Source organism: Taudactylus pleione, unplaced genomic scaffold (assembly GCF_031769625.1).
Source record: "Taudactylus pleione unplaced genomic scaffold, aTauple2 ptg000100l, whole genome shotgun sequence".
NCBI lineage: Eukaryota > Metazoa > Chordata > Amphibia > Anura > Myobatrachidae > Taudactylus > Taudactylus pleione.
Genome location: NW_028284502.1, coordinates 11,537,418 through 11,564,884, shown reverse-complemented (window position 1 = coordinate 11,564,884; position 27,467 = coordinate 11,537,418). Strand labels below are relative to the sequence as shown.

Sequence of the window (27,467 nt, the reverse complement as noted above, 5' to 3'; positions counted from 1 at the left end):
TATGTTTTAATTGAAACGTGAGATTAACACGTCTTCTGCAAGATGATCGCCAAATATAACACACAGGTTCGGATTAATGAAATATGTAAATATGTTTTTTTTTTAGTAGAAGTCACGTGTGATGTGCAGGTGAAGACACCATAAAATATAATTTGGAGAAACACTAAAAGTGAGAACACTTAAATTTTTTTTCACATATTTATAAACATCTTTTTGCAGTGATAGTAATGTTGGTGTACCAGATCCTTAGAAAAAAACACGGTACTGCCACTAGTTTCAGTCAAAGAAAGTATAGAAAATACATGACCATATGTCCTGGTGTTCTGTTTTTTAACACTGAGAATGTTTCAAAGGAAAAACACATCTTAAAAATGTTTACTATTTGGCCCCTAATGCTGGTTTGATGTGTTCTAGTTAATCTGCCTCCACTGTCGCTTTCTTCTCTGATCAGCTGACCTTTCTACACGTGTTCAAGCTCTGTGGGATAAATAGGTTTATTATCCATCTTTGATACTCGAGGTGACACAGATGTAGTAGTGCACTATATATACTTGTGTTCAATAAATGGCTCCTAGACCCTCTCACACTACAGATGTTACACTCACACTCCCTTATTTATATCTTCAGCGCATTACTTGCAGGAAATTAATATAATAGATGGTACATCAGGTATGTCTCAGAGTTGATGTCCATAGCAGGATAATAATATGCACTGGGCTTCCCCAAGCTGTTCCGGCTTTGCTGTTTATCGAGGTGAAGCAGGAGGCAATAACCCCAAGATGTGTTATGGTTTTCTGCTGGGTTAAGTGAAAACTCCCCCCCTCGGGCGATCTCGGCAAGTCCTGTAGCGCATCAGCATTCCTGACCGACCAACAAAGCGCATTTGCGAGATCTTGCATAAACCAATAGATCCAGTGACGTAACTAGGTATTTGAAGGCCCCATAGCAAAATTGTAAGGGCCCCTATGAATCATCCAGTGGTGAAAAATGTTTATAACACATGTAACTTTGACAAGGAAGACGGGTCCCCCTCAGCTCTGGGCCCCAAAGCAGCCGCACTCCTTGCACCTGTGGTAGTTACGCCCATGATTAGATTATGACCTGAAAGCACATGTGCGAAGACGGTGGGAACCTGCAATGAGACTAGTAAGTAACATATGGCACCTTCATCAGATGGCACTATGTGCTACTGGGCAAACAACAAAAAGTGCGGCTTTTCAGTGCATCGGAAGAGCTGATCACACTTTGCGTTATTTGCAACGGCAGAAAGTGCAGCTGAATAACTCTTAGAGGGCCTTTGACTACATTTTAGAGAAGCTGTAATTTCATATTTTAGTACCCCATATTAGTTACATATTTAACCCTAAGTGGGGCAGAATGGGGAAGAAGCCAAGCACAGTGACGCCTCTTCCGTGAATGTGCAGTGAAGCACAAAATGGGAGAACCCTGCCCCGACTCGCCTGGCAATTTTTTTCAGATTTGGTTTTACACAGATGAAAATCGCTGAGTTTAACTTGTTTCATTTGGTTCTGATAATAATTTATTAGCATTGGTGGTTGATTATTTTCAAATTTGACTTTGCACAAAAATACGCTCTTTGCACCAGGTAATTGTCGGGTGGGATATGTATTACCGCCGGCCGCACGGCTCAATTCCCGACAGCGGCTGCCCGACAAAGGAGGAAATCCCGATCGTCCTAAAGGTAAGTATTTACTAACCTAACCTCCCTAACCCTCCTTAGGGGTGCCTAACCCTAACCTCCCCCCCTGTGTCTAACCCTAATCCCCCCTCTAAGTGCCTAAACCCAACCCCCCCTTCCCTGCTGCCTAACCTAAGTCCCCCGTGGGGGTGCCTAACCCTAACCTCCCCCTGGGGGTGCCTAACCCCAACCCTCCCTCCACCTAGCCTAACCCTAACCTCTCGGGGGGTGCCTAGCCCGAAGTCCCCCCCGGGAGCCCTAAACCTAAACCCCGCGGCTGTCCGCTGCAGCGTCCGGCATCCGCTCGATCAGGATGCCAGGCGCCGGTCTCCACACGTCGGGCAAATGACAGGCGTCTAGATTTAGACGCCTGTCATTCGTCCCTAGTCGGGATAAAGCAGTCTGGAACCCGGCGGTCGGCATTTAGACCGTCGGGTTCCAGACTACATCCCGTAATTGTCAGGTACCATTAAATGCGCTTTCCGGTAGCATTTTATATACTGGGCAAAATAGTTTTTAACAGATTTGGGTTTGGCTGGCACATTAGAATTCACAATTCGAAGTTTGAGCTTACAGCCCTCAGAGGATAATAAAATAAATAATAAAATGTTTAAGCAGTGATTCCGCCTATCCTGAAGATTAGACGCTTGTAATTAACCGTTGCTGAAATAGTTCAACAATTAATGAAATTCTGTTTCTTTTTCTCATGAATACATGAGACATGAAACAAGTACAGAGTTAAAAATTATAAAATGTGTTCAATGGACATAAACATTCAGAGTTTGATGCGTTTTAAGAGGTAAAGCGCTGTCATATCACAGTTGAATCATAGTTTTCATTGAATATAGTATTTAGTAATTGCGTTCTTCCAACACTGCCCTAAAGACATAGAGGAGAATAGAGAAAGTGTAAAAGCTCTATCACAATATGATAAACTTAATTTGTATAAACAAAACATAAAAAAAAAACGCTAATTAACCCAGCTGAGATTAAACGACATATTCTGGAGAGTAACATTGACAGGGTGCCTGAGGAGACGAGAGCATGATACAGACACTGCTGTATAGAGCACACAAAATTATTTGCTCCCTCTTAGTTGAATAATGTATTATTTTTTATGTTATATTTATAGTACAGGTATGTGCATGAGCTATATTCAAAGGTAAAATCATTAGAACATTTGGACAGGCCCCTTAATTAATCACAGATTTTTATCTTCTTAAATAATACTCATATAGGGGTGGGCAGTAAGTGCCTCTCCAGCTGTTGTTGAACTACACATCCCAGAATGCCCTGTAAACGTTTTAGCATGGTCGAATAGCATAACTGTTGCAGGGCATGCTGGGATGTAAAGTTCTACAACAGCTGGGGGGCCACTAACTGCCCAACTTGTACGTTTAGCACCTCATTGAAGCCTTCATATCTAGACCATTTTTATTTCAGGCGTCAAATGTGTAAATGTTATTGTTTTTGTTATATTAATATAATAATAGTGTAGAAATAAAATGTATTTTTTTTTTTTTTTGCTGTGTTGTGAATGATTTTTCTGTACTATTTATAATTTTTTTCCAATAAGCAGCTTTTTATTGCTCATTTGTCACTGATCTCTGTGAAACGTTACACTGCCAGGACCTGTTCCAGCAATGATCCTTCACATGTGCGGTCTTAGGGCCTGATTCAGACCCACTCGCGAGCGGCTGTATGCTCGCAAGTGGGTCGATGGTCTGCACTGAGCATGCGCACGACGGAGGGAACTCCGTCGTGCGCATGCGCCAGACACGACGAGCGAAGGACTTTCCTTCGCTCGTTGTGTCCGATCAAAGGGGGCGTGCTGTCAATGTTGATTGACAGCACGCCCCCTTTGGTGGGCGTGCCGGGGGCGTGCCTCCCTGACGGGGGCGTTCCCACGGGAACGCCTCCCGTCAGAAGCCGGCCCACTGACATCACTAGTGATGTCAGTGGGAGTGATTTTGGCTCTGATAGAGCCAAAATCACTCCGGAGCTTGCGGTTGAAAACCTCAACCGCAGGCTCCGGCTCGCAATTTCGATGGTCGCGATGGTCACGACCATCGCGGCCATCAAAATGCACGCTCGTATAGCCTGTGGGTGGTGACCCACAGCTATACGAGCGTCCAGGAGGACGCTCCATGAAAAAGGAGCCCGGCCCTCATGCAGAGCGTGCGCTCTGCTCAGAGCGTACGGCTCTGAATGAGGGCCTTAGGTCTATAGGCTAGCAGAGAGATGTGCAGCGGGATGTATAAAACTGTAAAATGCGGGACCCTGCAGCAAGTAGTAGTATTGCAGAGCCACTCTGAGTATCAAAGGGGGACACTCCAGGCAGGCACCTTGCAGCTTGTTGAGCTGCCTGGAGCGCTCTTGCGATGGGCTTTCTCAGCGTGAAGTCATGATGTCACAGATTTAGGGGGTGGGGCCAGTACAGGGCACACTGCCAACTTGTTATGGCACTGGATGCATTGCAATCAAATTGCGATACATGATCATATATGCCTACTCTCCCAGAATGGCAGGGAGGCTCCCGAAAATTGGGTGGTGCTCCCCCCTGTAGGTGGACCTGGCAGAAAAGTTGGCAAGTATGTATATGATCCATCCTGATGGAGAGAACATTCTCATTGCAGATGGCGGTCGCTATCATAGACAAGCTTAATTTAGCAGGAAACTGCTGTTTCCACATAAATTTAGGCACCAATAAGCATGAGAAAAAGAAACAATGGGCCTGATTCAGAGCCGGACGCAATTAGCGCTCACTCGTCCTGAAAATAGGGGTGGCTATTCAAATCAACCGTTCGCTGTTTGCGGTCTGTTCACGCCTCTAGGTCTGAACGAGCGAACAAAACTTGCGGTCGTTTTTTGGGAAACTACGCCCCCTGGCCGCTCGCATCCTACGTCATGTCCGCTATTTATTAGATTAATCGAGTACATCAACCAGGGTATGAACTGCTCGCTATTCTTGTGGTTGGTTTTTGCTACCACAATTTTGCGAGCAGTTCTGGCTATAAAATAACCCAGTGACGTGGTCAATGACGCTGCTGTTTTAAATATGCACACCCATAAAACGCCCGTTTTGACCTTTAAGCACGCCTGCATTCTGATTTCCACTCCCCGTTTTCAAGCACCTTCCCCTGTTACCACCCACATAAGCCTCATTCTGTCACTCAAATTGTCAGGCATTCGCTATTTTGCGAGCACATGAATTTCGACCGCACTGACTGGTTCGCGCATGCGTATAACGATCCGTACGCATGCGCAGTTGGGCAAACATCGCTCGGAGCGAACGAGCTGCCGCTTACGAGTGGCTCTGAATCAGGCCTAATGTTCCTGCGCCAGTATAAATGCTCAGGATTCCCAGAAGCTGATATTAATTGTCAATTTATTACATATAAAACTGAACTGCAGTTCAAAAATAAAATAAATTCAATACCATATATAAAATACACATTTATGCATATATACTACAACAATTGCCTCAATACATTGCAACATGTGAATTTTATCAATGGTATGTGAATAGATTTGAAAAATTCACTGAAAGTTCCCAAACAGCACTTGGATAATGTATATCTCTATTAAATGATGACAGATGTTATATTCATCAATCCAGACACTGATGACAAAACTGTGTGAAATGTCTCTGCAAGAATAAGTACATGTGATCTACAGTAAGTGGCACAGCCGCACAACTTGGAGCCTCCTGACAGGTTAGCAGATCTCCTTGTTTTAGCCACGCTATAGAAACAGTTCCCGGCTTGTCCTGATAGTGAGGAGTATTAGGAAGTGAGTATAGCAGCACTGTGCACAATATGTGTTTGGTCCGGCTCTCATCTCCCGCTAAGTGCGGTCCACTCAGTCCGGTTCTCACCTCCCACCAACCACGGTGCGCTCAGTCCGGTTCCCACTCTCCACTCTGTCCGGTTCTCACCTCCCACCAACCACGGTGCGCTCAGTCCGGTTCTCAGTCTCCACTCTGTCCGGTTCTCACCTCCCACCAAGCACGGTGCGCTCAGTCCGGTTCTCAGTCTCCACTGTCCGGTTCTCACCTCCCACCAAGCACGGTGCACTCAGTCTGGTTCTCACTCTCCACTCTGTCTGGTTCTCACCTCCCACCAAGCACGGTGCACTCAGTCTGGTTCTCACTCTCCACTCTGTCCGGTTCTCACCTCCCACCAAGCACGGTGCACTCAGTCTGGTTCTCACTCTCCACTCTGTCCAGTTCTCACCTCCCACCAAGCACGGTGCACTCAGTCTGGTTCTCACTCTCCGCTGGGCACCGCAATATGGGCAGGTGTGTGATGATGTGCTCTGTGTAAATAATAAGCATGACAAATAAACCTCTACTAGAGAGTGAGATACTGCTGTGGAAGGAATGAGAGTCCCCATTAATAGCACATACTGTATGACACCTATCCACGAGATTTCTAAAACCCATGGCCTCTCCTAGAGATGTTTCTGCATGGGAAACACCACCAGCATACGAGTCTGTGGTTCCTATGTCCCCAACCTTACTGTGTCCTCATCCCTTATATCTTTATATTATTATACATTATTATTATTATTATTATTAATAATAATAATATTAAACATTTTACATTTTATGATTGCTGTAAGCTAATGACTACTCCTCTCATCAGTTTAATTGGGAACTTTTTGGCATACAGTATTGTGCTTTGAAAAGATCTACTAAAAAAAAGAAGACTGAGGGATATTGGACTTTATATCGTGAATACATTCAATGGACAATCTGCAGTGGCATCACAAGGGGGGTACGGCCCGCACCCGGGTGTCACCTGCCGAGGGGTGACACCAAGGTGCAGGATCCCCCTCAGTGACAGGAGCCAGGTGCTGCACTGTAGTATTAAGTGCAGCACTCGGTTCCTGTCAGTGAGGGAGCCGGCACTGCACATGCTTGCACCTCCTGCTTCCCCCACTGGCACCACCCCATTGATAGATTTTGTTTACCACGTCCACGGGCCAGGTTCGGTCCACGGGACCACGCCCCTCGCCCAGTGTGACGCCCCCTCCTTGAAGACCAGGGCCGCGATGCCACGCCCCTCGCCTATTGTCACGCCCCCTCCGAAGGCCACGCCCCCTTTGCGTCAGGTGCAGCGCGCATGGCGTCCCTCCCCACACCGGGTGTCACCGCGGGGAGAGACGCCACTGACAATCTGACGTGTATTATAAACGGAAAATATGGGCTTTTCCGGTCTTAAGCCACTATGGGGTCTATTCATCATCATCACTAAAGTATGGTTTTCAACAAAGTTTTCCTTTAAGATTGTAGATTTCAAGTAACAGACCCATTAATGAAACCAGTAACGCAGGAGATATCACTGATATCTCCGGTTTACTGTTCTCCCCCGACAGTGGCCTCCATTCCTAAACTTTAGTAAGGGGGTGTGGAAATTGTACTGTTCAACAAATTACGAAAAAGTATTTTTTCCGGAACTTGTGAGTGTAACTGTACACCATCCTCAGATGGCGTACAGCCCACGATAGTCTGCACAAGCTGCTGTTTACATGGCAGCTTGTGTGGGAGAGAGATCTTTTCAGATCCCCCTCACTCTGTACTCACTGCCTCCGGCTCCATTTACCTCCCTCCTCTCCCTCCCCAGCACCTGCAGCCATATGTCAGCCCGGGGCAGCATCACACTGCAGTCACTGCCAGTCCGACTCCTGTAACTGCCGGTATCTCCGGTACCCTGAAAGGGGGGAGAGTGAAGGGACAAGTTTCAGGTATCCTTGGTGGCTGTGGTTTTAGGGGATTGTTTTGGTGTTCCCAGACCCCTAGGACTACCAAATTCTGGGAGCAATTTGCCCCCATTCTCTGACACATTTCTAGGGTCACATTTTGGGGGATCATTTTGGGGTTCCTGGACACCTAGGACCATCAAATTTGAGAAGCATGTAGCCCCCGTTCTCCTGCACATTTCCATGGTCACCTTTTGCTGAAATACCCCAGGAAGCGGAGATAATGGGTCCCAAAGAGTGGTCAGGGGGTGCTGGGCGCTGATTGGTTCTGCTGGCCGCTGTATACATATATATACGATATGGAAGGCGGCGCATGCGCAGACAGGAAACTAGGCAGTGGTAAGTAAGGGGAGCAGGAAGACAGTGGGCTGTATTCAGAGGCGGCCGTACGGTCTACAACCGCACGGCCGCCTCGATGTTTGTCTAGTGCGCATGCGCACGAGGGAGCCGGCTCCTTCGTGCGCATGCGTGAGACCCGCTACGACCGACAGCGCTGGTCGTAGCAGGTCTCTTTCCAATGGGGGCGAGCTGTCGATGTTGATTGACAGCTCGCCCCGTTTGGAAGGGCCGGGGGGGGTGGCAGCCCAAACGGAGGCGTTCCCATGGGAACACCTGCCGTTTGGGGGAGGCCCCACTGACATCACTAGTGATGTCAGTGGAGAGCTTCCGGCTCTGACAGAGCCAGAAGCTCTCCGGGGCTTAGGACAAGTGAGACCCTACCCTAGGGTCTCGTTGTAAGCCCCGATGGTCGCGATGGTCAATGACCATCGCGACCATCACCCTAGCGGTCGTTAGAGCTGTGGGTGTTAACCCACAGCCTAACGACCGAAACAGAGGTGGCCGGTCAGGATGCAAGCGGCCGCCCAGTTTCTGAGTGACCGCTTGCATCCTCCGACCGCCTCTGAATGAGGGCCAGTATCTCTATTCCGAAGAACTATTTTTCAGAAGAGATACTTATGTATAGGAGCCATGATGAATTGCTTCATTAGTAGGCCCCCAGGTCCTTATCTGAGTGGAGTTTGAATGTTCTTCCTGTGTTTGCATAGGTTCCCTATGTGCGGTCCAGTTTCCTCCCATACTACAAAACATACTGATGGGTTAATTTGTTTCTGCAAAAAAATTAACCCTAGTGAGCATAATAGGAAATTTAGACTGTAGCTCTAATAGGGCAGTCTCTATACTGTACTTCATTACATGGTGGCGCTATATAGCTGTGTGGAGTTTGTATATTCTCCCTGTGCTTGTGTGGGTTTCCTCCAGGTGCTCTGATTTCCTCCCACACTCCAAAAATATACTGGTAGGTTAATTGGCTCCCAACAAAAAATGAACCCTAGCGTGTAAGTGTGTGTGTGCACATGTGGTAGGGAATATACTGTAGATTGTAAGCTCCACTGGGGCAGGGAGTAACGTGAATGGACAAATATTCTCTGTAAATGTGCTGTGGAATATGTGTGCGCTATATACATATCTGGTAATAAAAAAATAAATATATAAATAAATAAATAATCGCTGTAACATGGCTGCAGGCGTCTCTAATAAAGTATAATTTTCCGGGAAGACAGGGAAAACCTGCTTGGGGTGGAGGGGAAGCCTCCTGGTAACTCTAGTTGGAAATTTCTTTATGAAAACTTAAGCCAACTTGAGTACTCCCATTGGCTAACATTGAGCTCATCCACTTTGTAGAGGCAGCAGGAACATGGTGGGTAACTCCCACATATGCTGAAGCTCTCCATTTCTAATCCATTTAGTAGATTAGAAGTTTTCCTGGTCATAACTTGACTGATGGGGAGATGTGCTAAGCTCTGGAAAGTGATAAATTAAAAGTGAAAAACGACCAGCCACTCAGCTTCTAACTGTCATGTTACAGACTGTGGGCCAGATTCAGACCCGCTCGCTAGATGCGGCCGCTCGCTCCTAGCGTATGGAAATTCAGCTAAGTGACGTCAAGGCAGGCACTCACATTGTAAGGTATAAGCACACCCTCTATGTCTTGGCGAGCGATCACCAAGACACTAGCCTGTCTTTAGCCGCCTACTAGCGGACGTCATCTCCAGGAAGTATATACAACCATCGGTACATCGGGTTCCATCGGATCTGACCGCAGCGCTTGCGGTTGGCTGCACCCTACCGCAAGCACTGCGAGCACTTCAGTGTATAATTCAACCAGGTGACGTGTACTATGACGCTGCTTGTTTATTATGCACGCCCCAGAAACGGCATTGAAACACTCAGGCACGCCTGCGTCCGCAACTCCACTCCCCCGTTACTACTGCCCTGCCCCTGTTACCACCTGCAAACGATCACTCCTGTCACTCATTCCCCTGGGCTGTCTTTGCAGGGCGAGCGAGTGTTCGTACTAGTTTGCGCACATGCACTGCGAACTATATGCATGCGCACATTTTCAACGAGCGATCGCTTGCTAGCGAGCAGGTCTGAATCAGGTCCTGTGTTTGAAAAATGACAGTTAGGAGCTGATTGGTTGGTAGTTAATCACTCTTCAGTTTATCACTTTCCAGAGCTTAGTAAATCTGCCCCTGAGTAATTTGTCTCTTGTACAGTACCTGCTGGTATGCAGTGTCATTTTGACACACATACTCCTCCAGTTACCAGTATGTGTGCGGTTTAATCAGAGAACTGGTGCACTGATTGTAACATATCTTTATTTCCATTCCATCCATAGAAGCCTTTGCTTTCCTCTGGGTTACAAATGAAATAAAACCAGTGGGGCATATATAATAAGCAGGCCCGCTGAGAGCCGCGGCGGGCCCGGGTAATAGGGGGCGTGGCCTAATCGTGGGGGCGTGGCCATTCCCCCTTCCCGAAAAAAAAAATTTGCAGCGCCGCATAGCGGCGGTGCGCATTGGGGAGGGGGGCGCTCTGGGCCCCCTCAGCCCTGCTCAAAGCCAGTGTGATCGCTCCCCCCCACAGGCTTAGGAGACTGCTGTGGCTGCTGCACAGCAGCCATGAGCAGTCTCCACTGCAGCTCAGCACACGCTGTGTGCTGGACTGCTGTGAGGCAGGGGGAGCGGCGCCGGGCCCCTCAGGAAGCCCGGGCCCCGGTAATCTGTACACACCCCCCCTCTCGGTGCCCCTGATAATAAGTGCAGGGTGACTGTAAGGTGCACACAAGCCTGCACACCCTGCACCCGTGTTCTGTGATACTCACCTCTCCATAGTCACGCACCGGCAGTGTCAACGCTGCACAAATCACTGGTAAAATGGTGCAGCGGGCATATTTCATTTCTAGCGATCTGCGCATGTGCAGTAGAAAAATCACCAGGCAAATGTCCGTCGCTCCGTTTTCTAGTAGACCTGCACATGCGCAGTAGACTCTGTCACAGCGCCAGAGTCTACTTGTTGTGCCACTGGCTAGAGGGGGCCCCGACGGAAACTACACATGGGCCCCCACGTCACTTAGGGCCTGATTAACGCATTGCAGTGCGTGTGCGTGAATTGGCTACTGCGATCACAGTGACTACGCAGACCCATCACAGAGTTTGTGGGTGGTGACGTGGGTGGTTGGCGAAATGCCGGCATACCAGTGCATTTCAACGCCGTTGCAGGTCCGTGCATAAATTAGCCACTGCGATGCCATACGCAGGACTCATAGCGTGCAATGAAGTTAGCCATTTCTGAGTAAGTTCTGACCTTGTGCAATTGTGCGTGAGGCTCCGATTGTACTTAATGTTACCGATGGTTTCACAGTCTTGCTAAATATTACGGATGTGTGTAAGGTAAAGTGGGCGTCCTTATGTTGTGCTTCAACGGCATATCGATCGCAGTGGACTAGCATACTATCGCAGATGAACTGCGTGCGTAATCGTTGCTGCGATCGCAATAGCGATCCGCAATGAATCAAGCCCTTAATACGCCCCTGAATGAAACAGTAATTTAAGGACATTTAAAAACAAAAACTGCAAACTGTATAAAAGAAGGTGGTCGTTTTTATTTTCCAAACCCCACTAGAAAATAGCTAAAACCTGATCGATTGATTTATTGCTATGAATTGCAGCATATTTTTCCCTTGCTACAGTTTTCATACAGATCCACCATCGAATCCTGTAACATTATTATTCCAGTTAATCCACGTGCTTCTAAACTTTAATTTTAGGTAAGAACCATTGCAAGTCACAGACCTCCAATGGCCAAATCCAGGAGACACAGGAGCCGCAGCATGTTTACAGTCTTCCTAATTGCCCTATAATAATCTATTTTTCTTTTGACTCAATGCTTCGGCGACAACATCACAAAATATCATTGATTTATTGTGTTCAAAGATCACCGACTAATGCTCCGAAACACTTTGCTATTCTAAGTGCGAGTGTGCCCGACACAGGGCTAGTTTAATGCTCTGTAGAATTATCACACCACCGTTTGAAGTCAGAGGGCACTGATTGTTGCGGTGGCAAAAAAAAAAAACAACCCAAAACAAACGACATTTTTAGCCCGAGAAGCAATTCAGCAGCGTGTATTGATTCGGCAACTTCACAGCTGTTTTTAATAAGTGGGACGGGAGCAACGTTTCTATGGGCCTGGAATTAGTTTTCGATTGCCGGGCCACGGTGTCGGTACTCTTGTTTTGCTGTGCCACCTTTCTGATCAATACTGCATCACCCAGCAGATAGTAATTAGGTTTGAGAGAGCCATTCAGGGGAAATCTTTGTTGACTGCAACAGACAGAGCCAAGGAAAAGGTCACGGCAAATCAGCAGTCAACTAAAAGGTGGTGGGTAAAGAAGGGACCCCTTGCCTGAGATGTACTTAGCTCTCTTTTAATTACTGTAATTTTCAACAAGAGTCAGAGAGTGAGATGATGAAGTGCCAGCGCTTTCCTCCCCGCTGTTTCTGATGAGGCTTGATAGGCCTCGAAATTACGCATTGACTCTCCGTTTCATTTCTCCTAGTGTTTAGCGCTAATAACCTGTAGGGCCTCTTTTTTTCCCCTTCTTCCTTTGTACCTCTCAGGCCCTAGTGTCACTGCAGTAATTACACTCTGTGAAATCTGTACTGCAATCACAGCTGCCGACTTGTAGCACCACAGTCTGGGTCAGGCTCTGCAGTGACAACATTAAAAAAAAAAAAGCAATACAGATTTTTTTTTTTTTCCTTTTTGTATTTTTCTTTATTTTATATGTATTTCATATCGATAAGATCCGTCATTCCATTTCCAAAGATGCCGAAAGCTATAAAGATCTCAAGTTTATGCCCTTTGCAGTCGGACGTTCAAGTTTTAGATCGATACAATTTCCAATTATAGAAATGAATAATGGCGTCCAAATGTTTTGTTTTTTTGTTAAATCTAAGTAGACTCATAGGCTTACTAGGAGTTGGTCATTCTTGTTCTGTTCAATAAATTGCTATTAGTCGCCAATCTCTGAGACAGAAGACAAGTGGAAATGGTTTTCTCATAAATTGTCAGCCTTACTTTTTTTTTATACATATATACATACAGTATATAAATGTACAGTAATATGTTGCATGCCTGAGTGCTTTTCAAATGAAGGATTATCTGCAATTCACACACACACACTCGCAAAGGTGCTTTGACTGCTTGAGACACATTAACACCATCTACCTACCCTATTCCCACCTTTTTAATCGCGCAATCTAATTTTCCTATATTCTTACACATTAGAACGTTCAATATTTTAAGTGGATCCGAGTGAACTGTTGCCAAGGTTATCCTGAAGCTAACATCTCTTCTTTAACCCTTCCATATATCAGGCTATGCACTTACAGATGAATCTGTTTGCAGTCATATTCTCGCAGTGGGTAATATTCAGTTAGTATTCAATTTAGGATTTTTGATGCATCAAAAACAAACAAATACTATGCACAAAATGATCATGCTAAAAGTATGTAATTTCCATTTCGGTTATACTTAAAGGTAAAATACATCCTAATTGTAACTTCCCTGCAAATATTAGCTAAGACATAGGAGTGGTTTGTGTTAGTTCTGCTGGCGACTTCACTAAATTGAAAATAAAAGGAGTTTTTCGTGGATTTTACATTTCTGTCTGAGACAAGGTCCCAAGTTCTTTTAATCTGGTATTTCAGGAAAAATAAACATGAATTTCTCCATATCTTTATTTCATTCATCTAAACGAGCCTAATAAGACGTGATTATATCTAAGAAGGGACCAAATACACACTTTCTGTCATATGGGCATCTGCTATACATACAATAAATAACTGACATACCTGTGCACCACCATTACATTTTATAACATAGGCCTATTACTCTGTCAACTCAAGCTTCACCTGTGTTACAGTGAAAGAAAATAGCTATAAACTGTTGTACTGTTGGTATTATGTTCCAGTGGTGCACCAACACATATTATCTCCAGATGACCTTAATACCTGTTGGAGAGGTTGACATGGTAATGGCATCTACTGTATCTTCTGGTGACAGTGCCCTAAACTATCCCCTCTCTGGAAGGACATCAGGAGCTTGGTGCTTGTGGTTTTAATTAACAATATCCTACTTACTCCCAAATATTTCCTCCTCCTTCCCACCTCTACACAATGCTAAAACAGGCTGATTCGGCATAGGACCCTTCTACTGACACCTGTTGGGTTGCGGCCACTTGGGAACAACTCTTCCCCTCCATTCATACTGTCAAATCTAAATGATGGTATACCTATCATATCATACTTGCCAGAATGTCCAGGAGACTTCTTCTTCTTCTTCTGCTTTTTTTAGAGCCTGCATAATTTTAGTTTTGAAGTATTAAGTGACTGACAGTGAGGATAAGTTATGATGATCCTTTATGATTCACTACCTGTGTACTTGGCTACTTTCTCGGAATGGCCGAGAGGCTCCCGAAATTCGAGTTGCACTCCTGGCCACCAGGGAGAGTAGGAAACTCTGCCAGAGCTGGCCGCCACCTGCCCACACACCCATCCACCACCCCACCCTGTAATTAGCTGATCACACACACGCACCCCTCCCCCCCACAGCCTCCCACTTACTGAGAAAAAGTGGGTGGTCTTGGGAAGGGCGATGATGTGATTTGCGCCGAATCGCATTATCATAGCCCCGCCCCCCGCTTTACAATGCTTATAATATCGGCATTGTATAGCAGGGGGCATGGCAATGATAACATGATCACACCGCCACTCCCCCTGCACCGCCCACCTGGGGGCAGCCAAAAAGTCCACAAGTATGGTACAGTATATAGTTACTTATTAACATTTATATAGTGCCAGCTTATTCCATTGTGCGTTGTGTATTTATAATCATATAAATGATACATTAATAATAATACATAATATATAATAAATACATTTTTATTTAAATATAGCTTTGATGGCACATGAATGGCTAAAAGCTGCAGTAGCTCTCAGCCCACCCATCCTTTTGCCTATGGTAATTGACTCCATTTTGTACCACTTGATACAGTAATTGAATCATGCTACTGGCCTGTATAACGCTATCGTTCCTCTGGGATATTTCTGCTTTCTCATACTTTCCGGCTGCTAACAACAAAGGCCAAACATTTCCCTGTTCTTGGGGACAAAGTAAGATTCATGCAGAGAGATGCGAGGACGGCCTCTCGAAAAGCGTAGTTCTTCAGTTCAACAATGCGACACAATGAGTTATTGACTTGTTTATATATGGAGCCCCTTTCACTAACTAACTCTGACTCCCACAGTCTGGACAAATGATTGATTTTGTTCCTAGAGAAAGAGAAGGGTCTTGCACTAAACTCTGTAGTGCAAACTACTTCCCCCCACATTTGTTCCCCTGGTGAATAGCCCCCTATTAAAATGCACTTTTCAAAATTACCTGCAGCTGGCCTTTATAGTTGGTTTTGTATATATAAATAACTAATTTGTGCCAGTCCTTTGTCTCTTTAACAGTCCATTGGAGAATCTTGTCAATGCTTATGAAGTTTTTTTTGTCATCTTGTGCATACATATTGATATGTGTGTAGAACATCGTATGGAATATTAACCAATGAGAATGTGCTAATTGGTGCCCAGTTGGTGAAATGAATATATAATATGTTCTCTAATTTGTTGAGATGTTTTGGGTCTAGAATACCCCACAAAATACATCACATCATATGGAAACCTATATATATGTAATGCATGAGTTAGAGGAGAACTTTTCAAATATAAAATGAGATTTCAAGGTGGTGCTTTTAATAACTATATTGCCAATCACTGCAAGCTAAAAAGAGGAATCTTGAAGCCTAGAAAGTTTGCACTGATGCCAATATACAGTCATTAGGTAGTGATTCATCATCTTTACCTTACTACGGTCATTACCTAATTTTTTGTAAGATAAATGAATCTCTCATCTATTTTATGACTTGTATGGTCTTCTTAATGGTGTATGCACCTGGTTCCAGGACTCCTATGGTCCACAGTGAAACTTGTAACATATTATTTGGGATTACTCGAACCGGATGACCTTTTTCACCAAAGTAAGGACAGTGGCCTAAGTATTCATAACATACAGTATGTACTGGGATTTTTTTTCTGGCTTTGTACATTTTCAGACAATTATTTCTATATTGATATTACTGTCTTCCTTTGAGGACCATTGTGTAAACCATCTCCGTTTCGATGTCCAAGCTCAGAGGATATTCTCTTTTTGCTGAACTGGAGAAATATGTTTTTAAAACTAGAGAAGTTCAGTTTTTTCAATATGAATAATTATCACATCATGGTTACAAATGGATCGAAGAAAGGTTCAAGTTGTTGTAAACTGGCTCAACCCAAGAATTTAAAATCTATTAGAAGTTTTATGGTTTTGCCAATTACTGTAGACAGTTCATTGAGAATTCCTCTTGGGAAGCCCCACACTGATGTACTAAAAAAGGGCACTAAGCCATGACATTAGTCTGCATAGATAGATCTGGCTTTCAATAAATTAACAAGCATTTATTTCAGCCCCAATGTTGTCAGCCTTTGATTGACGAGATTAGTCCATTTACGTTTGGTGTTGGTCATAGTGCTTGCTCTCAGTACTCCAGTAACTCAAAAAACCTTACCCATTGGCTTTTTTTGTTCTTGACATTTTCCTGAAAAGAACTTTGACATAGGCAACCAAAATCTGTAGCAACCAAATGGCCATTTGAAGAATAGCACTGCAGGTTAGAACTTAGGGCCTGATTCAGACCCACTCGCGAGCGGCTGTCCGCTCGCAAGTGGGTCGATGGTCTGCACTGAGCATGCGCACGACGGAGGGAGCTCCGTCGTGCGCATGCGCCAGATGCGACGAGCGAAGGACTTTCCTTCGCTCGTTGTGTCTGATCAAAGGGGGCGTGCTGTCGATGTTGATTGACAGCACGGCCCCTTTGGTGGGCATGCCGGGGGCGTGCCTCCCTGACGGGGGCGTTCCCAAGGGAACGCCTACCGTCAGAAGCTGGCCCACTGACATCACTAGTGATGTCAGTGGGAGTGATTTTGGCTCTGATAGAGCCAAAATCACTCCGGGCCTTGCGGTTGAAAACCTCAACCGCAGGCTCCGGCTCGCAGTGGCGATGGTCGCGATGGTCACGACCATCGCGGCCATCAAACTGCACGCTCGTATAGGCTGTGGGTGGTGACCCACAGCTATACGAGCGTCCAGGAGGACGCTCCATAATTATGGAGGGTGGCCCTCATTCAGAGCGTGCGCTCTGCTCTGAGCGTACGGCTCTGAATGAGGGCCTTAATCTATATTTTGTCATGGTCTACATACAAGGTCTGGCCAACCTGAGGATCTCCAGCTGTTGTGAAACTACAAATTCCAGCATGCTTTTCCAGCTGATTGGTGGGAAGGTACAGTATGCTGGGACTTGTAGTTTCACAACAGCTGGAGAGCCACAGGCCGGATCTACACTGATCGTAAAATCTTATGACTATTTCAAATTAGCTAAAATTCTGAATCGCAGTCCAAATAGGAGTTCTGGTTTTTCTCTTGATTCAACTTTAAGACCTCTTTTAGACAGGGAATAATAAAAAATTTTTTAAAGCTGACACTCCGGAGTCAATTTACTAAGAATTGTGTTGGTGGTATCACTCCACCACACATCGATAACGCTTTTCACCTCCCAACCACAGCATTTACTAATCTCAAACCATTGGTGATGTGGGGCAGTTTAGAAAGCCTGTAGGTGGTTTTAGCCAAACCAGAAAACGCACCATAAGTTATCTGGCCAATCATTACATAAGAATAGGCAGAATACACTTATTAATTATGATGAAAATTATTGGGCAAAAAAACAACTAATATTTATCTTATAGGGGCAAAAGTGCATTAGGAAAATATTAACCCCTTTAGAAATTAAATGGGGCTCAACCTCACATATCACACTTATAGGGCCTAATTCAGAGATGGACGCTAATGCTGCCGCAGCTGCAAATTTGTATGCTGAGGCTGTGCAAAAATTTGTCAATGTCGCGGCCAGCGGGATTTGTACTGAGACGCCCAGTGGCAACTTCACAAATTCAAGTGGCTGCGTATAAAGACGCAGCTTGGCTGCAGATCAGTCATTATCGGACTTCCGAGTGAACCCTACGATCGCGCAGAATAGCCGCCAGAACTGGATTGCTGAAGCCATATTTACTGCGTATAAGATCGAAGTCACAGGCAGAGACACGCCCCGAAAGTGGTCGAGACACACCTGTGTTTGAGTCACCTGTCAGTCACCTTGTGAATAAACCCTCACTGTGAGCGACATTGGTAATGAAACTTGTGCAGTGCAACAGTGCAACTCATATGCATGCTCATGCCACCGGGGGGGGTATAGGGACTTCACATCCCTTAATCTCCCGCCCCACCCTATGACCTAGAAGGATGGGGCCTCACTCGTTTGAAAGAGGGGAGTATCCTCTATCAAATGGCGTGCCCACATAAAAGCTTGTGTCTGGTGATCGCACTGATCACCAGATATTAACGCCCTACACAACAGAAAAATAATGTAGTCCAGATTTTCCATAGAAGGGCCCTTTATCCCCCATACGGACCCATACACATGGGGTCAGCGTGCTTTGAAAGAGTGCTCTTAAACAATCCACGACTCACCATTTCCGATAATTTTTTGGGTTTGAATCGGAGAATCGAGATTGTCCCAACGTGTTGGATTTTCAAACCCTCCGACCCACGTGTCGGCAAAACAGGGGATTTCCCCAATAGCGCCTTAGTCTTACCTGAAGGATCCACTATCATTTGGGTGCTCATAGATCACTACGGTAGAATATCTGACTTTATTCCTTTATCCTGCTTACTTTCTGCCAAACAATTGGTCCATTTATTTGTAGATCAAGCATTCAAGCATCACTTGATTTCCACCAAAATGCCTGAAATTTTTTAAAGTATTAGGAAATTAGTAATTTTCTTTCTTTTATCGTCCTCAAAAATATGGCCAATTGTTATACTGTTTCTGGTCATCGACATGACGGGGCCAAATTATGTACAGTATGAACAGAATTAGCTCTCTGCATTTTAGTGTGTTGGTAAACATCCAGAATATTGTTGGCTTCTACTTTCACCCCTAAAGTGCCAAAGGCCAGTTCTCTATTTAAATACGGAAGCATATTTAATCCTCGCCCCTTCAAAAGAGAACAGTTTGCTGATAGTCATTGGCGACAAGAGCCTACTGTAATTTTAAATCGGTGACAAAGATGCTTGTCCGCTAGAATCATTTGACTTCACCTACGCTCAACCAAGTTAGGTTCTATATCCAAATTTATACAATTTTTTGGAAAGTAATAAATCCCATTGTAGATTGTTTTGAATTACCAATCTCACTCAAAATCCTTAATACGATTTACATACTTCTATTAATGTTTGGATAGAAGCAAATAATTTATTGTCATAATCCCCTATGCTGATGGACAGATAACCTGGATATAATATAGAAATAAAAATGAAATAGAAATAAAAATTAAATTCTTAAAAAGTTTGAAACATTCTGCAGCACCTCATCCAAAACTTAATCGAAAGCATAAATTATTTTTTTTACATAATAATATTCCAAAAAATTCTAATGACACGGGGGGAGGGATTTATGATGCTTACCTGCCCAGCATCTTCTTAATTGTGTTTGTGAACTATCCTGGGCTAAAAGTGACAGCGCCTGCATATTGTAAGTCCAGGTCCGACATCACCCTAGATTTCACCACCTGACCTAGATGTTATTGTCTTAGTAGATTATTAGTGTTGGTCTTCCCTTTGTTCCTGATCATTCTTGCACCTACATTTTTGTGTGTACAGCCGATCCATTGTTCACGACACTCGTTCATCGCATCATCCAATCTGCACGATGCAGTGATTGACGCTGTGCAGTTACATGCAGCATGCTAGCCATACATTGTGCCACCGTATATTAGATCGTGCAGTGCGTATGGTGCACGCGATGTATCGTTACATCACATCGTTCCATCGCTGGTTCGCACCATTGTATGGTGTACGTGTATTGTATACCCAACTTTAGTTGTTACCAAGCAGTGACAAATACATTTAATTCCATTGGAAAAGGTGCTGCTAAAGGTGAAGACCACAATTTACGACCTACTGGTGCCCCCTGTGACCCTTATACCCTCTTTATTGAGTTATTAGATACCAACATCTCTTATGTTAATCATTCACTTTATTATTGTCTTTAATTAAGTACTGAGGGCTTGATTCAGCAAGGAACGCACGCTAGCAGACACACGCACCCGGCCGCTGCGAGGATATGCTAATCAATGCATATGCACGGAGACAGCAGCATAAGATGCAGACGCCCAGCCCTATATTAAGCCGCCCATCTCCCTTTACTCGAAGCCTGATGAGTATGCAAAATAGCGCAAACATCAGTAACATCGAGAACCATCGACTGCATTTGCATAATAGTGGTTGACCAGACCTCGCGCAGGATCTTGGCATCAGTCTCATCACTGCGTGCGGCACAGCAGTGGCTAATTTATGCACATCCCTAAAATGGCGTCCAAACGCACAGGCACGTCTGCGTTCGCCCGACCACCCCCCGTTACCACCCACAAACAGCACTTCCTGTCAACATCGGAAAGGGTCTGCGTGCACGCTGCGTGTAGTCCATACGCTTACCCGACCACACTGGCCAGTTCGCGCATGTGCTGTGCGATGCATACGCATGCGCGGTTCAAAACCATCGGGCAAGTGCATGCGTTCTCTCCTGTGCGTTGCTTGCTGAATCAGGTCCTGAGAGTCTGAGGCAGTGATTCCCAACCTCGGTCCTCAAGGCACACTAACAGTCCTGGTTTTGGTGATATCCATGCTAAAGCACAGATGGTTTAATCAAAATAACTGAGGTACTAATTAAGTTGCCTGTGCTCAAGTATGGCTATTCTTAAAACCTGGACTGTTAGTGTGCCTTGAGGACCGTGGTTGGGAACCCCTAGTCTAAGGGGTATATTTACTAAAGTGTGGGTTTTTAGAAGTGGAGATGTTGTCCATAGCAACCACTCCGATTCTACCTAACATTTATCTAGCAGCTTCTAGAAGATAATAGCTAGAATCTGATTGGTTGCTATGGGCAAAATCTCCACTTCTAAAAACCTGCACTTTAGTAAATATATTATTATTATTATTATTATCATCATTTATTTATATGGCACCACAAGTGTTCCGCAGCGCCTTACAACGTATATAAACAAATAGTTGACCAAAGATACCTCTAAGACTATACAATAATTTTAAAAGAAATGTAAATTTTTAGTAAACAATCACTAAACCTATAATATACATAAAAGAGCTAATAATAATACATACTGCATAAGAGCATGATCGGATGCACATAACCTCAGTGTACATTGTACTGTACATGGACCCAAGTGTGCACAGTTCTTAATCTGTTGTCCATCAGATAATATATAAGTGACCTCTATTAACAACAGGGCTTAACACCCTGGATCATTAACAGAGCACAATGGCATTGGTGAGCCCTTAAAGTTCCCATCATTTGCTAAAGCTTGAGATGGTTGATGTTGGAGTTAAAAAAAAAACTCAGGTGCATGGGGCAAATAATGCATTTGGACAGCTACATATGTCTGATACAACATACTATTTGAGTGCAAATGCCCCATTTTTATGGAATGCTCACCAGTTTCTGAACCGAGATGTGATCCACCAAAGCTAACTGCTCTTATGAAGATTTGGAATACAAATGAGATGGAGCTAATTTCAAGTACAGTATATTAAAAAATGTGGTCATTGTCGGTATGGACAAAATTCAACAGCTTTCACCCCTCTGTTGTTTAGGCCATATAATCATGAGTACTCTTGTAGATGTCTTACATTCCTTATGGAACACCCAAGTCCACCAATCACACTTTGTATAACCGCCAATCACACTTTGTATAACCGCCAATCACACTTTGTATAACCACCATTCACACTTTGTATAACCACCAATCACACTATGTAGAACCAACAATCATACTGTGTAGAACCAACAATCACACTGAGTAGAACCACCATTCATACTGACTATAACCACCAATAACATTGTGTAGAACCATCATTCACACTGTGTACAACCACTAATCACACTACCAGTCACACTGAGGGCCTGATTCAGACCCGCTCGTGAGCGCTCGCAAGCGGGTCGATGTTGCCCAAGTGCGCATGCGCACGACGGAGGCGGCTCCGTCGTGCGTATGCGCGAGACCCGAATAGCGATGGCCAAGCCGTCGTTATGGGTCTCGCACCAAACTGGGTGTGCTCTCGATGGTGATTGACAGCACGTCCCCTTTGGTGGGCATGCCAGGGGCGTGGCTGCCCAGACGGAGGCGTTCCCATGGGAATGCCTACCGTCTGGGGCCGGCCCCACTGACATCACTAGTGATGTCAGTGGGAGGGCATTTGGCTCTGATAGAGCCAAAAGCACTCCTGGGCTTGCGGCAGCGAGACCCTACCACAAGGGTCTCGTCGCAAGCCCGATGGTCGCGATGGTCTTGACCATTGCGACCATCATTTTGGCCGCTCGCTATAGCTGTGGGTGGTCAACCACAGCTATGCGAGCGGCCAGGAGGCCGCTCCAAAAAGTAGGAGGGACGGCCCTGATTCAGAGCGAGCGCTCTGTCAGAGCGTCCGGCTCTGAATCAGGGCCTGAGTGTGACCATCAATAACACTGTGCAGAATCAACAATCACACTCTATAGATCCACCAATAACACTGTGTAAAACCACCAATCACACTGTATAGAACCACTAATCACACTATATAGAGCCACCACTCACACTGTGTAGAATTTAGCCACTTCTACAAGCCAGTCCAATTCTAATAGTGTTAATAAATACCAATCCATAAACATCTCACCAAAAGATGAACAAAAATAGACAAATGGACAAAAATAAATGCATCACATAATAAAGCGTGTAACCAAGTAACTGTTACACTTTTTTTATTTCCAAAGATAAACTTCCATGTATGCTTCTCAGTTTTTACGGTTAAACCAATCAGCTAATATATATATATATATATATATATATATATATATATATATATATATATATATATATATATGTATATATATATTATATATATATATATATATATATATATATAAAAAAAATTCAGAGCCCATGGATATTGTGCCATTTTACTTTATATGAGAAAGCTGTATGGCTGTTCCCAGATGTGTTAATGAATATATAAATAAAAAAACATGTAAAAATGATATAATCTGTAGTAGAATCAGATATATTTTCACATTAGAACGAATACTGATATCTTTTACACAAAGTAATCTGGATCCATATTACAGTGAAGCATGCTGGGAGTACATGTTCAAACTTTGATCGTAATTTAGCTGCTATCAATAATATAGAAGGGAATATTGATCAAGAGTCGAAGAGGTATATTTACTAAAGTGCTGATCTATAGAAGAGGAGATGTTACCCATAGCTATTATCTTCTAGAAGGTGCTAGATGAATAAGTATAATCTGATTGGTTGCTATGGGCAACATCTCCACTTCTTTAAACCTGCACTTACGTAAATATACCCCATAGGATATTGATGAACTTGAATTCGTCTACAAACTCGATACTTTGCCAGATCCTGGATTTAGCGTTTCCCTGGAATGTTGTTCCTGCATTAATAATATTATCAGCCTGTGCAGTGCACCTCTCTCCTGATGCTCTACACGCTAGAGCCGCTAACCCATGTGCATGCATAACAGAATCCCGAATGAGATCATTACATCTTCTGCTTCAGGTGATAGCGTAAGCTTCGAAATCTTGGTTCATAAGCATTCATAGTGCGTTACCACCTTGTAATTTAGTTAGCTAGCTCTTATGTTATATTCAGTGCTCCTTCATTGCAATTTGCACTCATCTTTTTTTTTTATTGTTCCTTCCTTGCAGCTCCAACATTACATGAATGGTCAGACAGATGAAATCAGTAGGAAGGAAATATTTTCCATGACAGAGGACGAACTTTATACGGCATATGAAGAGGTAAGATGGAGATCAATCTATTCTCCATTTACCAACTGAAGCAAAATTATGAGAATTGTTCATTGACATTTAAAGACCCATCTTAACGTTCATTACACCATTCGCATATTCAAGTACTGATTTTCTGCCTTTTTTTTTTTTTTTGTCCATGGCAGAAAATCGATTCTAACTGGAAACGTCAACGCATTGTGTTTTACGATTTATCAGAAGCTTAAAAAAGTATGATTAAAGTTGAAAAGAGCGAGGAAACAAAAAGTAATGCGCCAGCGATTTTTAAATATTTTGAGAATAGTGTCACGCCGTACGGCTTTCCCCGGGCACACTGTGCCGCCTTTATGAAGTGGCTTATTATTTTCACTTCTTTCAAAGTCACGCAATTAGTTTGCAAGGGTAGAGCTGCTATTATGTAAAAGAGATACTCTAACCCCTGCGGTGCAGCAAGAGGGCTTGCGATGGAAGCACGTTCAAACACCCCCACCCCCGGAACACAATGGGTTAAAACCCAGCGACTTGTACTCAGCGCCCATGCTGTGTAGTTGACAGGCGCGGCGTTTAAATGAAATAATCACATAAGATTGGTCCCAGAAAGTAAAAAAAAAAAAAGTGGGATATTATTTTATGCAGATTCCAGAACTGCGGAAACCACTTTTTTTTATTTTTGGTAAAAGCTGTATTTGCCAATTTTGGTCCATTAGCATCAGAAGCTTAAAATGAGGAGAAGTTAATGAATAATACATGTACTTAATGTCTTTTTTTCTCCTGTAAACACGTAACTGTTATCTTGAATATGATTATAATTTTGCAATCTTCTATATTTATGTACTGTCAGCTGTGACATCCTTTTTGTCCCTGTCCTATGTGATCCGCGGGGTCCGATGGGGGGAAACAAATGGCCACCCATGAAGTTAATGCTAATCTCAGTTTAGTGCAGTAGCTGGCTAAATAGTTTTATAATCTTTGCTATATGATCTTGATAACATTCAAAGCCTTCAATATCTTACATCGAAGGACGTTGTTTTCGTAGAAGCTATGTTACCTTTAAGCCTTGTGTGCAGCTTTTTGCTATCTGATTTGTCCTATTTATCTGCTGACTGGCAAAATCATCCATTTCTACACAAGGATGCAGATGACAACACAAAATATAGTGCAGGATCAGTTACAGGTGCACTAACAGTCACACAGTAACACCATGTGCTAGAGATTTAGCTGCACCTTCTCGATGAACAGAGGTTCCAAACTAAAAGTGCATACACACATAACGATTTTTCGAATGATTTGTCGATAACTATGTTGTTATCGGTAAATCGTTAAAAATAGTTGTTCAGTTTATGAGTTATTACGATGAACGATAATCACAAATGCGCACTCTCGTTTGTAGTTATCGTTCATCGTCCATTTCAGACTGTCCAACATGACGATTTTAATTAACGGAAAGAACATTATTCGTTCATTGGGCCTGATTCAGACCCACTCGCGAGCGGCTGTCCGCTCGCAAGTGGGTCGATGTTATGGACTGAGCATGCGCACGACGGTGGGAGCTCCGTCGTGCGCATGCGCCAGACGCGACGAGCGAAGGAAAGTCCTTCACTCGTTGTGTCCAATCAAAGGGGGCGTGCTGTCAATGTTGATTGACAGCACGCCCCCTTTGGTGGGCATGCCGGGGGCGTGCCTCCCTGACGGGGGCGTTCCCACGGGAACGCCTCCCGTCAGAAGCCGGCCCACTGACATCACTAGTGATGTCAGTGGGAGTGATTTTGGCTCTGATAGAGCCAAAATCACTCCGGAGCTTGCGGTTGAAAACCTCAACCGCAGGCTCTGGCTCGCAATTTTGATGGTCGCGATGGTCTCGACCATCGCGGCCATCACAAAGCACGCTCGTATAGCCTGTGGGTGGTGACCCACAGCTATACGAGCGTCCAGGAGGACGCTCCATGAAAATGGAGCCCGGCCCTCATTCAGAGCGTGCGCTCTGCTCAGAGCGTACGGCTCTGAATGAGGGCCATTGTTCAAAAAATTGTTCATTACACTTCAAAAACTCGTTCACTTTTTCAAGGGAAAATCTGACAGAAAATCGTTGGTTGCAAAATCGTTACGTGCTAATTCTAAGAAAAATAGGTCTTTGATAAGTAACTTCAAGCGCTTCCTTCAGACGAATCTATAGAAATTATTTGGATAGATATTGTAGATAGTAAACAGCACAATTTAATGGAATAAAACACACTACTAAAATTAAATCCAATTCATAAAGAATCCACCGCAAAATAATCAGTACATATACAATGTATAAATGACAGCATTATAAAGTGCCAATTTAGTGCAGATGGACAGTAGAATATGAGCATAATGGCCCTCATTCAGAGGTGCTCGCAAGAAGCGAGCGCTCGCTCTGAATGAGGGCGGCCGCTTGACTTTTCAAGTGCACCCTCCTGGTCGCTTGCTACCCACAGCTTTAGCCACAGCTTTAGCGACCGACCAGGTTGATGGTCGCGATGGTCAAGACCATCGCGACCATCGGGGCTTGCGACGAGACCTTAAGGTTGGGTCTCGACAACCGCAAGCCCCAGGGAGCTTCCTGCTCTGATCGAGCAGGAAGCTCCCCACTGACATCATTGCTGATGTCAGTGTGGCCGCCCACAAAACGACAAGCGTTCATTTGTGAAACCACCCCCCGCCACACCTACAAAACGGGTGGAGCTGTCGATCACCATCGACAGCCGCCCCTTTTGTAGTGAGCTCCGGAGCGAGAGAATTTCTCTCTCGCTCCGGGGCTTGCGCACGCGCAGTGCGGCTGCTGCGCGTGTGCAGACCCCAAACATCGACACGCTTGCGAGCGGGTCTGAATGGGGGCCACAGTCCTTTGATTGCATACCCTTGAAGGCGCTAATTCTGCCCTCTTCATGGACTGGCCACACTCGCTCTAAAATCAAGCATTTGGAAACCCCCCTCTAGAAGTCCTGCATTTACCACTGGGAAGGGAGGTATTTACTGTACCCTGGGGCAATATACTGGCTCACTCTCCTGAGTTAGATATTGGAACGCAACTGGCATAGGTTACTGCTACCGTGCGTGAGTGAGGTAAATACAAAATGCTAATGTATCAGATATTTATATTATTTACAAAATTTTACAGATTCCTGCCTTAGAAATATACGAATATTTTACATACTGCAGATCAACCCTTTTCCTGTTACATTGTTCGTGTTACATAAATGTCAGAACTATCGGTTGTCACATTTTCTTCAAATTTATGAATTAAAAAGAGATTTGCTTGGTCATGTATTCTACAATGGGGTGATAAAAAGACAATTACTTTTTATACAGTATGTAGTTCTTTAAAAACATTTTTTCATTCTTAGAACCTGTTTTCTAGGTGCCGACTTTGAGAGTACATGTTAAAATAAGTCTGTCTGTTCTTCTGCCTAAGGTATATTTATAAACCTTCCTTCTATAAATGACTGTGGATTTAAAAATATCTGTTCTAGAGAGTTGTTTAGCTAAAATGAATATCTTTTTGCACTACCTGCCTATTTACAGAACTATAGTATTATATATATATATTTTGTGGGAATATATTGGGGCTTGGAACGT

The 27,467-nt window shown here is 44.2% G+C and overlaps 1 protein-coding gene across 3 annotated transcripts in view; it reads left to right on the top strand.

Moving 5' to 3' along the window:
• Positions 1–27,467, top strand: part of DCDC1 (doublecortin domain containing 1) — a 533,665-nt gene that overhangs the window by 240,365 nt on the left and 265,833 nt on the right. For all 3 annotated transcript variants that reach the window (XM_088470412.1, XM_088470415.1, XM_088470413.1), the window contains exon 11: positions 23,787–23,879. In XM_088470412.1, coding sequence (XP_088326538.1) covers positions 23,787–23,879 — 93 coding nt within the window. The remainder of the gene's footprint in view (positions 1–23,786; positions 23,880–27,467) is intronic.